This window comes from Pezoporus flaviventris, unplaced genomic scaffold (assembly GCF_033815535.1).
Source record: "Pezoporus flaviventris isolate CSIRO_AGI_PZ_B2104156 unplaced genomic scaffold, CSIRO_AGI_Pfla_v1 ptg000066l, whole genome shotgun sequence".
NCBI classification, from domain to species: domain Eukaryota; kingdom Metazoa; phylum Chordata; class Aves; order Psittaciformes; family Psittacidae; genus Pezoporus; species Pezoporus flaviventris.
The window spans coordinates 21,837,912-21,850,811 of NW_026892614.1; the positions used below are offsets into that span (position 1 = coordinate 21,837,912).

At 42.0% G+C, this 12,900-nt stretch overlaps 2 protein-coding genes across 2 annotated transcripts in view; both read left to right on the forward strand.

The window, feature by feature from the left end:
* Window positions 1–12,900, forward strand: part of TAB2 (TGF-beta activated kinase 1 (MAP3K7) binding protein 2) — a 313,346-nt gene that overhangs the window by 59,329 nt on the left and 241,117 nt on the right. The gene's annotated exons all lie outside the window — the stretch shown is intronic.
* The window catches only part of UST (uronyl 2-sulfotransferase), a 168,155-nt gene that overhangs the window by 59,295 nt on the left and 95,960 nt on the right, over window positions 1–12,900 (forward strand). Inside the window, exon 2 of the mRNA XM_061471522.1 lies at window positions 1,326–1,369. Coding sequence (XP_061327506.1) covers window positions 1,326–1,369 — 44 coding nt within the window. The remainder of the gene's footprint in view (window positions 1–1,325; window positions 1,370–12,900) is intronic.

Below are 12,900 nucleotides of genomic sequence, written 5' to 3' on the forward strand. Positions count from 1 at the left end.
CATCAAAAGGTCATCTCAAGACATGTTGAGGCTTTTGTAGTTGTGCAAACTCTTCCAAGATCAAGGTACATACATCTGCAAAAGAACAAGTTTGGGGTATTGGGGCTTACCTTTTTATTTTACATGGAAATTCATCACATTCACACATACAGACTTCCCCTTCCTGCCTTCTGGATCCAGAAATCTCTTTTTAATTCTGGCACTCCGAAAACCAAGGTGACTCAGTGTCCATTAGCCAGATTGACAATCGAAAAGCTATTTGGTGTGAAATTATGTCTTACTCCCACTAGCCTGTGTTGCCCCGGAGGCAATATCTGCTGCCCATTAAAAACCCCAGGGGCGGAGACGCTCAGAAGTGGGATGTGATTTTTGCAGTCCTCCTCCATGTGAGTTTTGGATATCTAGCAGGCACTTGTACAAATGGTTCTTATGCTCTGTACTGATGTAAGGTTAGAGCAGAGGTATTTTTGTTGCTTTTGGTAGGAGAATGACTGGAAGGAGAGGCATGTGTGGCCTTAGGGGAGCTTTCAGACTGGCTGCAAGGTATCATCTTCTGCTTCTTTCTGTTGGGAAAGCTCAGGATTAAGAAGGATTCAAGAAGAACAGTTGCACGGAAGTTAGCCTATGAGTGTGTGTGGGAGGGTGTATTGTATATGTCAGTGTATGTTTGTTAGTAATGGGTAAAAAGAAATTGTTGCCTTTTCTATTGTAGCCAACTAAGAATGGATCACATAAAAATTTTAGGAGCTTTTTTAATTTTTTTTCCTGAAGCTTTTCATCAGAATTAAAAGAGATGCTGGAAAGGGCAGGTGTAACTACAGCAGAATACCTCTCTCATTTGGTCAGGGCTGTTTGGGAGCAAAGAACTATCTTGGAGGTTGGGAAAAATACGTGTTAGGAGATAGGTGAATGCTTGTGAACTCCATCAGACCAAAATCTGATTAAGGCCTTGAAGCTTCATTATTTAAGAAATCTCTTTGAAGTTCACTATGCTCACTTGCTTAATATATACAAGGATGCAGGTGATAGTTTTTGTCATGCAAATAATTGAATGCCATGTTATTTAATTAAAGTTGCCTTGGCACATTTATTTTTTTTTCTAAAATAACAATGTGCATCTAATCTATTAGCACAAATGTAGCCAAAATGAATTAGTTTTGTTTTTCTCTTGTTAATCAGAAAGTAAAGCAGAGGGTATTTATTTTCCTTGAATTAGTCAACACCAGAGAACCAGTGAGATAGGGATACACTGGCTCCATGAATTGGCAAGTTTTGAAGTTGCATTTGATGGCTTTTGTTTATCTCAATTCTTCTGCTTTTTGTAGGAAATTCCACTTACTTGGATGACCACGGACCACTCCCCCAAAAGGTGAGCTGCTGTTATTTTACTTTTTTACTGTTACTTGCTTTTTTCTTGCTTTTCTTTGGGTTTGTTTTTTTAACTAATTATATGTTTACTTGTGTGCAAAGCAACTGTGAGTTTACACTAGTCAATACTACTTGGCCCTTCTAACTCTTTTCCCCCCAATGTTTTCAGGCATTTGTAAGTAACTTGGGTTAAATCTCTGTGTGATTAAACTAATGGCATTTTTGTCACTGAGTCAAGGAGAGGCAGGATTTTAGTGATGTTTTGTCTGTCAGCGCATTAATGCACAAACAAGACATAGCGGTTGGAGTTAATAAGGCAAGTGAAGATGGCCTTTTTCCTGGCAGCAGTTACTAGAAATGGACTCTGCTGCTATGTACAGTAATTTCAAAGAAAGCAGTATTTAATGAACGTGGGTAATGATGACTTTTATAGGGATAGGGTACACTGTTCTCATCGCCTATGACTGCAGCATTGACTTTTCCATCACCGTTATTGTGGCACCTCATGACAGGTGGACCAGCATTGTGATGGCTTCTACAAGAAAAAAAAGTAGAAGTAGGCATTTAGGGTCTCTTGGCTTGTTTTCTTGTGTCTTGTGTTGTTTTATTCTCTAGAACATGATCTTACACTGTCTTGTACCTGTCTTTCCAGGCAAGAAGTCTATTATAACTCCTTTTGCATAGTAGCTATTTAAAAAACAGGATGACAACTGTTCTCATGCTATGTTCTAATTTATCCAGACTCACTTTATTTCTGTAGGTATAGTGTAGTGTCTTACTGAGGTATTTGGGTAGAACTAACTGTGGTTTAGAAGTCTTTTGAAGGTTTTTATGCTGTGCAGTTGCAACACTTTCACAAGTTTCCTCTTGAAGTTACACAGAATTCTCACTGTTACTTGTAAGACAGCAAAGCAGAAAGAAAGCAGACATACTGCAATTATGCATATAATAATAATTAACCATAGGCTAATTTGCATAATAGATTCTATGGCTTTCTTTAATACGAACCTTTTCAAGTAGTATTGGTTTAACGGAACATAGATTCCTGAATCCTTTTGTAAGCCCTATTGGTATTTAAGTAGAAATTTTACATGTTTTATGAGCTCCCCGTGAAAGGTGGGATTCCATGGTCATTTCTAGCCTAAAAGTGGAGCCTACTGATGAAAGGGTCTTTTTTTTTTTCCTCAGCAGCGCAAGAGTCCTGCTGAGCTTATGTGGATGAGCTAGAGCATGAAACCTGAAAATGTGTCTGTCTCCTAGTTTAGTTTCAGACAGATTATTTTGGTGATGTGGCCCACTGTGAATGCTAGCGCAGCAGGTGAGAGTGAGTAGGTAGAGATGGGGTGGAGGTGAAGAGCCACTCTCTCTGGTGGTAGCCCTCACCTCTCTTCAAACTCACTGTGAAATCACAACCTGAGCCACCAGGCCTTGAGTTTAAAGGCTCAACCATGTGTGTGCATCTGTATGGTGAAACAGTTGACTTTCGGTCAGTGGAAGGAAGGTAATATGGAAAGTGATTTGACTTAGCTTAGTTATCAGTGAAAGCAAGCTACAGTAATCTGTATTTCTTCACGTTGTTGCTGCAAAGTCTGTGTGCATATGAGATTTGTAGCTTTCAGCTGATATGTGGAAATTTGTTATACTCCTGAAGTTCAGTCAGTTGAGAGGTATGATGTACATCTGATTTTCTTCCTCTTAACACAAATTGCATTTTCTGCATGCACAGTTACAAAACCAAATGGATATAGACAGAAGCAACAAAAGGAAGTTCAGAATTACTAAGTGAGATGGGACGGGAGGGAATCTAAGGCTAAACATACGTTTCACACTTAAAATTTATTTAATACCCTCTTATGTTCTTGCAAGATTTATTTATTTATTTATTTTTTCTTATTTGTGTACCATCTGCTTCTCTTTCCCAGAAGTACAGCAGCTTGCATGGAGTAAAGCATTATGTTTGTCAGATCTCCACAGTGAGCAATCGGCTCAGAAGAGTAAAGCAATGGTTACTCCAGACCTCTTAATTTTCATGCTGCCTTTAGCATTCGGAAGTGCCTAGTTGTGCCAGTAAGGAAAAGGCTGTAATCTGGATAAGAATTTTTAACCTTAGAAACTTTATTCAGATTCTGGTCCTTTCTCTTCAGGAATTTTGTTACCAGCTAATGATGCTGGGGATGGGAACTCTATGCCAATGGGCAGCAGCGGGACAGATTTATTCTACCCAGACGCTTTCCTGTTTATATTATGAAAAGTTCTTTTGCCTATCTAAACGTGTAATTTTTGGCTGTATCCACTCGGTTTCATCCAGCTGCAGCTCGGCTGTCTGTAGAAAGGCTAGATAATTAAATACCTGCACAATTCATTGATTGTGTAGGTACTCTTTGATTAACTACAAAAAGTCAGTAAAGTTTTTGGGCTTCCTATGTAATCACCTCTGAAAGCTTGGTGAGCAGCTCAGCAGAATAACAGGCTGTAGCCTTTTGCAAGTTAAAACTGTTCTTCTTTAAGTACTTGCATGTGTTTACAAACTGTTAAAAGATGGATGCGCACATTTTGAACACCTTTTGGACAACTTGTGCAAGTCTGCTTTGTTCTTGGGTGGGGATTTTTTGTTTTGTTTTCCATTCTTGTAATCAAAATGTGGGTGGGGATTGGAAAGAGGGCTGCTAATTGCTGGTATTTGCTTAAGGTCATGTTTTGCATGAAGATGCTCTTGCTTTGTGAACCTCATGCATTGCATTATTGGCTAAGTGCAATTATTTACCCTCCTACAGCTTCAGTTCTGAACTGTGAACTCTACCTGAACTAAATTCACTTTAATTGTCATTATCATTAAGACAACCTCTATTCACATGCCTAGATAACTGTCCACATTTAAACTAATAGATGGTTAAGGTCAATGAATGGTTTAATTCGACACATAAAGAAGTGGCAGAAGAAATTAATCCTGAATCCAACATTTGGAATATTTCATTACAAATAGTATTTTCAGTTGTGATCCTCAAAAAGCACAGATGGTGTGATGCACCTTTCTTTAGCAGCACACACAATACATGGATGAAAAAGCCCCTCATTTGTTTCTTTCAATCCTGGCAGTTACTTACCATGGCAGGCATATCTTTGCCCTGCTGTATTCAACTGTGGTCAGTCTCATGTGGAGCTATTAAATGAAGCTCTCCAGCATTTCCCTAATGCCTGCTGTATTCATCAGAGGGAATTGCAGCATGCCCTGAATTAAATGAAAACATGAGAGGGGGATTTGGAAGGTTTAGAAAGTAAGTTACAGCGTTAGAAGGATTCCAATTTTGTGTGTCTGCTTAAAAATGCTTCAAAGCTAGAAACTGAGGTAGTGAACGACAAGCCATTGCCCAGGGTTGGGATGACTGCTAGCTAACACTAATAGTATGTAGTTAGCTGTGGTGGAAGGCCACCAACAGTTGCTATGCACTGGACTGCACTGTTTTGCAGAGTGCATTCCAGTGTTTTGTTGGAAATAGTATTAGTCTTGGCTTTTTGTCATGGCTAGGTGCCAAAACTTTGTTTTCTTTAAATACTACGTGGGTTTTTTCCCAGTGGAAGAAGTGAAAATAGCTCTTGTTCTCTGAATAAGGAATAGCATCATCATGTTTCAGGAGGTCAGGGTATTGGGCTGTTTTTTTCAAATAAATGTGGCAGCAGCAATTTTCTCAGTGCAAGCAGAGAAGGAAAGGTTTGCTCAGTGCTGTACATGAACATTGTTGGTGTGGTTCTGCTTCTCCCTTTAAGGTGAGTTGAGCCAACTGTTCAAGTCTTCCCCCAGTAAACATTTACTTGACTGTTACAGACTAACAGTGATTACCCTTGCCACTGGTAGGAAGGTTCCTGTGCCTGTAGCATGAAGGTATGTGTCTGGCGTAGGCCACTCTTCTTTGGTCCTTAGACACCAGAGGCTTAGCCAGAGATTGACTCATCCTAGGTTTTCACGAGTTCTAAGACAGATCTCTGTGTGTGCTTCTTTCCAGGTAGCTGCAATTTCCAACAACCCTAGCACACCCCTGGTCTTGGTGGTGTTAGCGTCTGACAGATAAAAAGGAAGTTACATTTGGCTAAACTATATTCACTGCTCTGTCAGTAAAAAATAATTCTTCAAGTTAAAACACTTGAATTTCCTAGTTCAAACCTCTTTCTCTCTAGGTTTTTTCTCAGTCTCTGAAAATTCTGATTTGAAGGTTTTTGCGAAATGATCATTTGTTTAGCCTCTCTTAGCCTCTTACAGACTAAGCAATGACTATAGATGATGCCTGCCTGTTTTTAGAAAAACTGTGAGATTGATATTTATTAGAGACTGGTGGTGTTGAGTTGATATATTTCATGTCAGGGCATTTCTGAAATAGGTGTATTTTGTTCCCATATTTGGCTTAGCTGTTTCCTTAGCAAACTTCTTTAAGTTTTTTTTCCGACATCCAATGTGGTGAAGCTGACATCTGAGGACAAATTATGCGATCTTTATCAAACCTATTGTTGTTATTGATTGAAAGCTTTTCCCCTGAGAACTTGGCAAGAGCATCAGGATATGTCCCTCTATATGTGTAAAGGAGCTGTGCACATAGATGGCAGATTAATTAGATTCAAGTGGTCTATTTTCCTTTTCTTGATGGTTGTCCCATGGGATGTCTGTGATGGACCCAATGTCTTTTAGTATCTGTTAGAATGTCAGCAAAACTCTATGCTTAGCATGTGTGTGACAGTGCTTCAAAGCTTTAAATGAATACGGAAATGGATGGGTTCAAAATGAAAAGAAATAAAATGCATAGACGCGATATAATATTTTCCGGTATGAAGACAGGCTGAGAAAGTTGGGTTTATTCAACCTGGAGAAGAGAAGGCTGCGTGGAGACCTCATAGCAGCCTTCCAGTATCTGAAGGGGGCCTGCAGGGATGCTGGAGAAGGACTCTTCATCAGGAACTGTAGCAGTAGGCCAAGGGGGAATGGGTTTAAACTTAAACAGGGTAAGTTCAGGCTCGATATAAGGAAGAAGTTCTCTACTGTGAGGGTGGTGAGGCACTGGAACAAAAGCCAAGCAAGATTTGTTTCCCTTTAGGTGCATGCTTAATAGGGAATTTAAGATCATGAATAGTAGTGTGTGTTTGCAATAGAGTTGATATTCTGTGTTTAGCTGTTCTAAACCAAATGGTGGATAATCTTTGAAATAATCCATCTGGGCAGGGTGGGAGGAGATTTCAGTGATTAAAAAGCATTGTTCTGTTTGTAAAATGAATTATGAGATATTGTGCAGTGTGAAAGTTTTCATCTAGCAAAAATCATCAGAATTTAGAAATGCTAAAATAGAGTAACTTCCAGTGGTTACTAGACACAATACCTGGCTGATAAAAATCAAAATGCAGTAAGTGCCTTAACTACAAAGATCCCCTTTATAGTTTGAAGAACTATGTTTTACTGTATTACTGAGATTGAGTGTAGTACAGTGAATAAAATACAGTGATATTAAAAACCATAAAATATTTCTCCACTTTCCTCAGTTTATTAAAGGCAGTGTAAAATAATTGGGAAATATTTGGAATAATTATTTTATGTCCTTCTTAAGTTTTGTTGTCCTTCCTTATAAATGGCAGTATCTCAAGGGAAGAAAAATCTGATTTTCCAGAAGATTTCCCCATTGTCTGTTATTTGCAATTGATTGGAATCCTGCTGAAGCTACAGGTGGTGAATGATATAACCATATAATACACTAGAATTGAATCTGTACTATTACTTTGTGAATTGCATCGTGAAAATATTTGAATAGTAATGGAGTACTAATTTTTGTTTGTTTTGTTCATGTGAATTTATTGATCAAGAATCTTGAGAACAAGAAATTATTTGTTGTTTACTAATATAGAGAGAATGATTACTTCTGTTTTTAATACTACTTCAGTATATAGCGTATCAGAAAGGTGTTGATATGGGGAAGCTAACTGATGGTAAATGAACAGTACAAAGAGACTTGGGAAATTAAAGCCAGATTGCCTCTCATAAGAAGATAAATCCATGAGACATACTGTGCATGCTGACATCCTGCAAAAGTTTAAACAGTAGTAAATTGGCTTTACAAAGCCCGATGTTTTTCAGCCTCTCAATTTTGACAGACTTCGAGACACAACAGGGATGCAGATTTTTTGAATGCCAGTAGTCTGTAGTTTTCATCCATCTAATTTCAGAGGTGCTTAGGAAGTATTCAATCGTTTGGTCTGTACTTTAATTGTCAGGCTGTGTGCATAGTTAAAGGTGAAACACAGCAGCCTACCCGCTGTTACACAAAATAGAAAAATTCTGATATCGCCAGTTTTGCAGCTTGTAGATTTGTTCTGTGTCAAATACCATAGCTAAAAGAGAAGCTCCCTCCACTGAAACGGAAAGGAGTCCTGCCTTGATCAGCAGGAATGAGGTTCGGTATGCTTGAGGAACAGATAAATCATTTCAGATTGCAGAAGGGTGAAATGGGAGCGCTTGATACTGGACTGCATCCATTATTGCCTCCAACATCTCCAACACCACAGGATCCACTTGTGACTGAGACATGCACTGTGGTCAGTCAGGAAGGTATTCTGGGCCTTTGAGTCATTTCAGGTGACACTAGGTTTTCTTCTGGCTCTGCTGGAATTACTGGCTAGTAGCACACTGTCCTTCCTGTAGGTACTTTTTGGTGCTGGTCCCTCCAGGTGGTGACACATTGTCGTGAACTAAATTTGAATCTGTAACTGGTAGCTGTGAAGTAAATTCAGTCCCTTTGAGTTCCCCTGAGCATGTGGAGTGAGAGCACCTCAGAGCCAGCTCATCAGTAATGAGCATTTGAGTTACAGTCCGGCAGAACTGGCCTGTTTTACAAATTAAAATCCAGTTACGGCTATAAACAACCTTTATTTCAGGCTGAGTTGACTTAAAAAGTGCCTGCTCAAAGTGCACTGGAAAAGACAAGCATGCTGTAGACCTTAAATAAAATGTGAAACGACTAAAGTAAAGAGAAGGAGGGCAAACTGAAGTACAGTATGACACATCCTTGGCAATGATGAAACCATGAGGAGTTGTACTAGTGCAGCCCAATAGATAGTCAACCCCAATAGGTACAAAAGGGTTAACCCTTAATCTGAAGAAAGACGGAGGAATAAATTATTTAGTCTACCACTTACCACATTCAAATCCAGTATTATTGGCTTTGGGGTGAATTCATGTATATTACATTGGAAGGATAGAAACTACTCTAAGGTAGTTAGGTTACTTAAGGGAACACCAGTGCTGTGATGTATTATAAAAAGTTTTAAAACCAGGCTTAGCTACTTAATATCTCTCATGTTGTAGGTATCCAGTATAAACATGTGGGTTGGATGTGATAGGATTTACTGCTTAAACAGAGAATAACTGTGCCAGTGTGTTCTGAACACATCACAGAGTGTACAAAACCCTGGGCTCAGGAGGAAAACCAGCAGTTTTAAATTTTACAGTTCCAAGGTACATACACATATAGTGTAAAAGCTGCACAAATTCTGCAGCTTAAGGGGTTTTTGATACGACATGTAAAACATTCCAGTGGAAAACTGGGTAATTAGTAACACCAAAATTCTTGACCTACTTGAATTCATGCTAGCTCCAACAATGAATACCAGAGTCAGTGAACTGTGTCCTTATATCATTTCTCTCCTTTATCTCATTAGAAGATACATGTGTACATAAATAGGATGACTTCCACAATGTGAGGAACTTTAGAAGTAAGAGATGAGAATATTGCTTTTCACAAGAAAACTTTTGAGGGTCTTCCTGTTTTCTTTCTGCTGTAATCTTTACACTCATGTAGGGTAAAGGAGAGAGTGATGACTTTGTTCAGCACCCCTTTCTATACCAGCAACAGTCTCATATGGTTTGATTCTTCAGAATGCCACCATGAGATTTATTAAAAAGGGATATCCACAAGGTACAAGGAATAACTATTCAGTTCTTTTTGGTCTTAGACACAGCACTATATCTAATTTTAGTCCCAGAAGAAGTGAACAGGTTGCAAACTGCAGAGGAAAACAAGAATGAAGAGAAGATCGAAAAGCATGATAGGTGTCGTGGTTTAAACCCAGTCAGGTAACTTGTTCACTCACTCCCAGTGAGTGGTGCCGAGCTGACAACAATCAAGGTCCGTGTCCGTCTCCCCCCCCCCCTGCACCGGGGCTCTCCCCTTCCCCGCTCCCGGAGGAACGGGGAGGAGGATCGAGAGAGTGCAACTCCTACGGGTTGAGACAAGAACAGTCCAGCAACAAATCACCACCGCTACTATCAGCTAAAACAATGATAAGGGAAAATAACAAGGGAAGAGAATACGATACCACCGGCCAAGAAAACGAGTTCCACCCGGAAGCTCCTGTCCTTCCGGGTCACTCCCAGTTACCCCCCACCCCGGGCATGACGTGCTGTGGTATGGAATACCTCCCCGGCTAGCCCGGGTCAGGCGCCCCGTCTCTGCTTCCTCACAGCTTCCCCTCCTCCCTGGCAGAGCATGAGCCTCACAGAGTCCTTGGTCAGGGTAAACATCACTTAGCAACAACCGACAACATCGGCTTCACCAACGCTGTTCTCAAACTAGAAGTCAAAACACAGCACTGCACCAGTTAACACAAAGGAAAAAACATGACTGCTACTGCTGAACCCAGGACATTATCCACCCCTTATTCCATACCATTCACGTCGTGCTCAGATCCCACATTTTCAATACACCATCGCTCTCCCACATATATACATCCATATACATACAGACCAAGAGGAAAAAATCATTTTCTTAGTGCATGGACCAATCCCTATAATGCTGCCGAGTCCATTCGGTCCATGATGTTCCAAGTTCATTCTCTGTTGGGATGATGGCTGGAGGGAAGTCAGGGCCAGTCGCTGGTGACCTGGAGACATCTAGTTGATGGGCTATAAAAGCATTACACAGCAGGCAACAGTATACAATTGAGTTCACTGGCTGTTTTCCCCTAAAATCAAATCCCCTTGAGGTATACATCGGACTTCCCCATCTTCCCGCATTACCCACCAAGTATATCCAGGTCCCTGAGCAAAAGCAATCCCACGAGTGGGTTTGCCTTTACCTGAAGCAGGAATAACCCAGACTGTCTTCCCCAGCAAATTCTTCATATGCACCACGGGAACTTTGTCCCCCTCTACAATATGTAAAAGTTCTGACTGGGCTGGGCCAGCCCTGTTGGCAGATCCTCTGGTGTTGACCAACCAGGTGGCCTTTGGTAAATGTGTATCCCAATGCTTGAAAGTTCCCCCACCCATCGCTCTCAGTGTAGTTTTTAACAGCCCATTGTACCGTTCGATTTTCCCAGAGGCTGGTGCATGGTAGGGGATGTGATATACCCACTCAATGCCATGCTCTTTGGCCCAAATATCTATAAGGTTATTCCGGAAATGAGTCCCATTGTCTGATTCAATTCTCTCTGGGGTGCCGTGTCGCCGCAAAATCTGTTTCTCAAGGCCCAGGATAGTGTTCCGGGCAGTGGCATGGGGCACAGCGTATGTTTCCAGCCACCCGGTGGTTGCTTCCACCATGGTAAGCACATGGCGCTTGCCTTGGCGGGTTGGTGGCAGTGTGATATAGTCAATCTGCCAGGCCTCCCCATATTTATACTTCAACCATCGTCCTCCATACCAAAGAGGCTTTAACCGCTTGGCTTGTTTAATTGCAGCACATGTTTCACACTCATGAATAACCTGGGCAATAGTGTCCATTGTTAAGTCCACCCCTCGGTCACGGGCCCATCTATATGTTGCATCTCTGCCCTGATGGCCTGAAGTGTCATGGGCCCACCGGGCAAGAAATAATTCACCTTTATGTTGCCAATCTAAGTCCATCTGAGCCACTTCAATCTTAGCCGCTTTATCCACTTGTTGGTTGTTCTGGTGTTCCTCAGTGGCCCGACTCTTGGGTACATGGGCATCTACATGACGTACCTTCACCACCAGGTTCTGCACCCGGGCAGCAATATCTTTCCACAGTGCAGCAGCCCAGATGGGTTTACCTCTGCGTTGCCAGTTGTTCTGCTTCCATTGCTTCAACCACCCCCACAGGGCATTTGCCACCATCCATGAGTCAGTATAGAGATAAAGTACTGGCCACTTTTCTCGTTCAGCAATGTCCAGGGCCAGCTGGATGGCTTTCACCTCGGCAAATTGACTCGATTCACCCTCTCCTTCAGCAGTTTCTGCAACTTGTCGTCCAGGACTCCATACAGCTGCCTTCCATCTCCGATGCTTTCCCACAATACGGCAAGAGCCATCAGTAAACAAGGCATACTGCTTTTCACTTTCTGACAGTTTATTATATGGTGGGGCCTCTTCAGCACGCACCACCTCCTCCTCTGGTGACATTCCGAAATCTTTGCCCTCTGGCCAGTCCATGATGACTTCTAGAATGCCTGGACGACTGGGATTTCCTATTCGAGTTCGTTGTGTAATTAGTGCAGCCCATTTACTCCATGTAGCATCAGTTGCATGATGTGTAGAGGAGACCCTGCCTTTGAACATCCAGCCCAGCACGGGCAGCCGGGGTGCCAGGAGGAGCTGTGCTTCAGTGCCAATCACTTCCGAAGCAGCTCGAACCCCTTCATACGCTGCCAGTATCTCTTTCTCAGTTGGGGTATAGCTGGCCTCAGATCCTTTGTATCCCCGACTCCAAAAGCCGAGGGGTCGACCTCGAGTCTCCCCTGGAGCTTTCTGCCAGAGGCTCCAGGTAGGACCGTTCTCCCCAGCTGCAGTGTACAGCACATTTTTTACATCTGGCCCGGTCCGGACTGGTCCAAGGGCTACTGCATGAACTATCTCGCGTTTAATTTGCTCAAAGGCTTGTTGCTGCTCAGGGCCCCATTTAAAATCATTCTTCTTCCGGGTCACATGATAGAGAGGGCTTACAATCGAACTGTAATTTGGGATGTGCATTCTCCAGAACCCCACTGCACCCAAGAAAGCTTGCGTTTCTTTCTTATTAGTTGGTGGAGACATTGCTGTTATCTTGTTGATCACATCTGTGGGGATCTGTCTACGTCCATCTTGCCATTTTATTCCCAAAAACTGAATCTCCTGTGCAGGTCCCTTGACCTTACTCCGTTTTATGGCAAAACCGGCTTTCAGCAGGATTTGGATTATTTTCCTCCCTTTCTCAAAGACTTCTTCCGCTGTATCGCCCCACACAATAATGTCATCAATGTATTGCAGGTGTTCTGGAGCTTGCCCCTGTTCCAGTGCAGTCTGGATCAGTCCATGGCAAATGGTAGGGCTGTGTTTCCACCCCTGGGGCAGTCGGTTCCAAGTGAACTGGACACCCCTCCAAGTAAAAGCAAACTGTGGCCTGCACTCTGCTGCCAAAGGAATGGAGAAAAATGCATTGGCAATATCAATCGTGGCATACCACTTGGCTGCCTTTGACTCTAGTTCATACTGAAGTTCTAGCATGTCCGGTACGGCAGCACTCAATGGTGGTGTGACTTCATTCAGGCCACGATAGTCTACTGTTA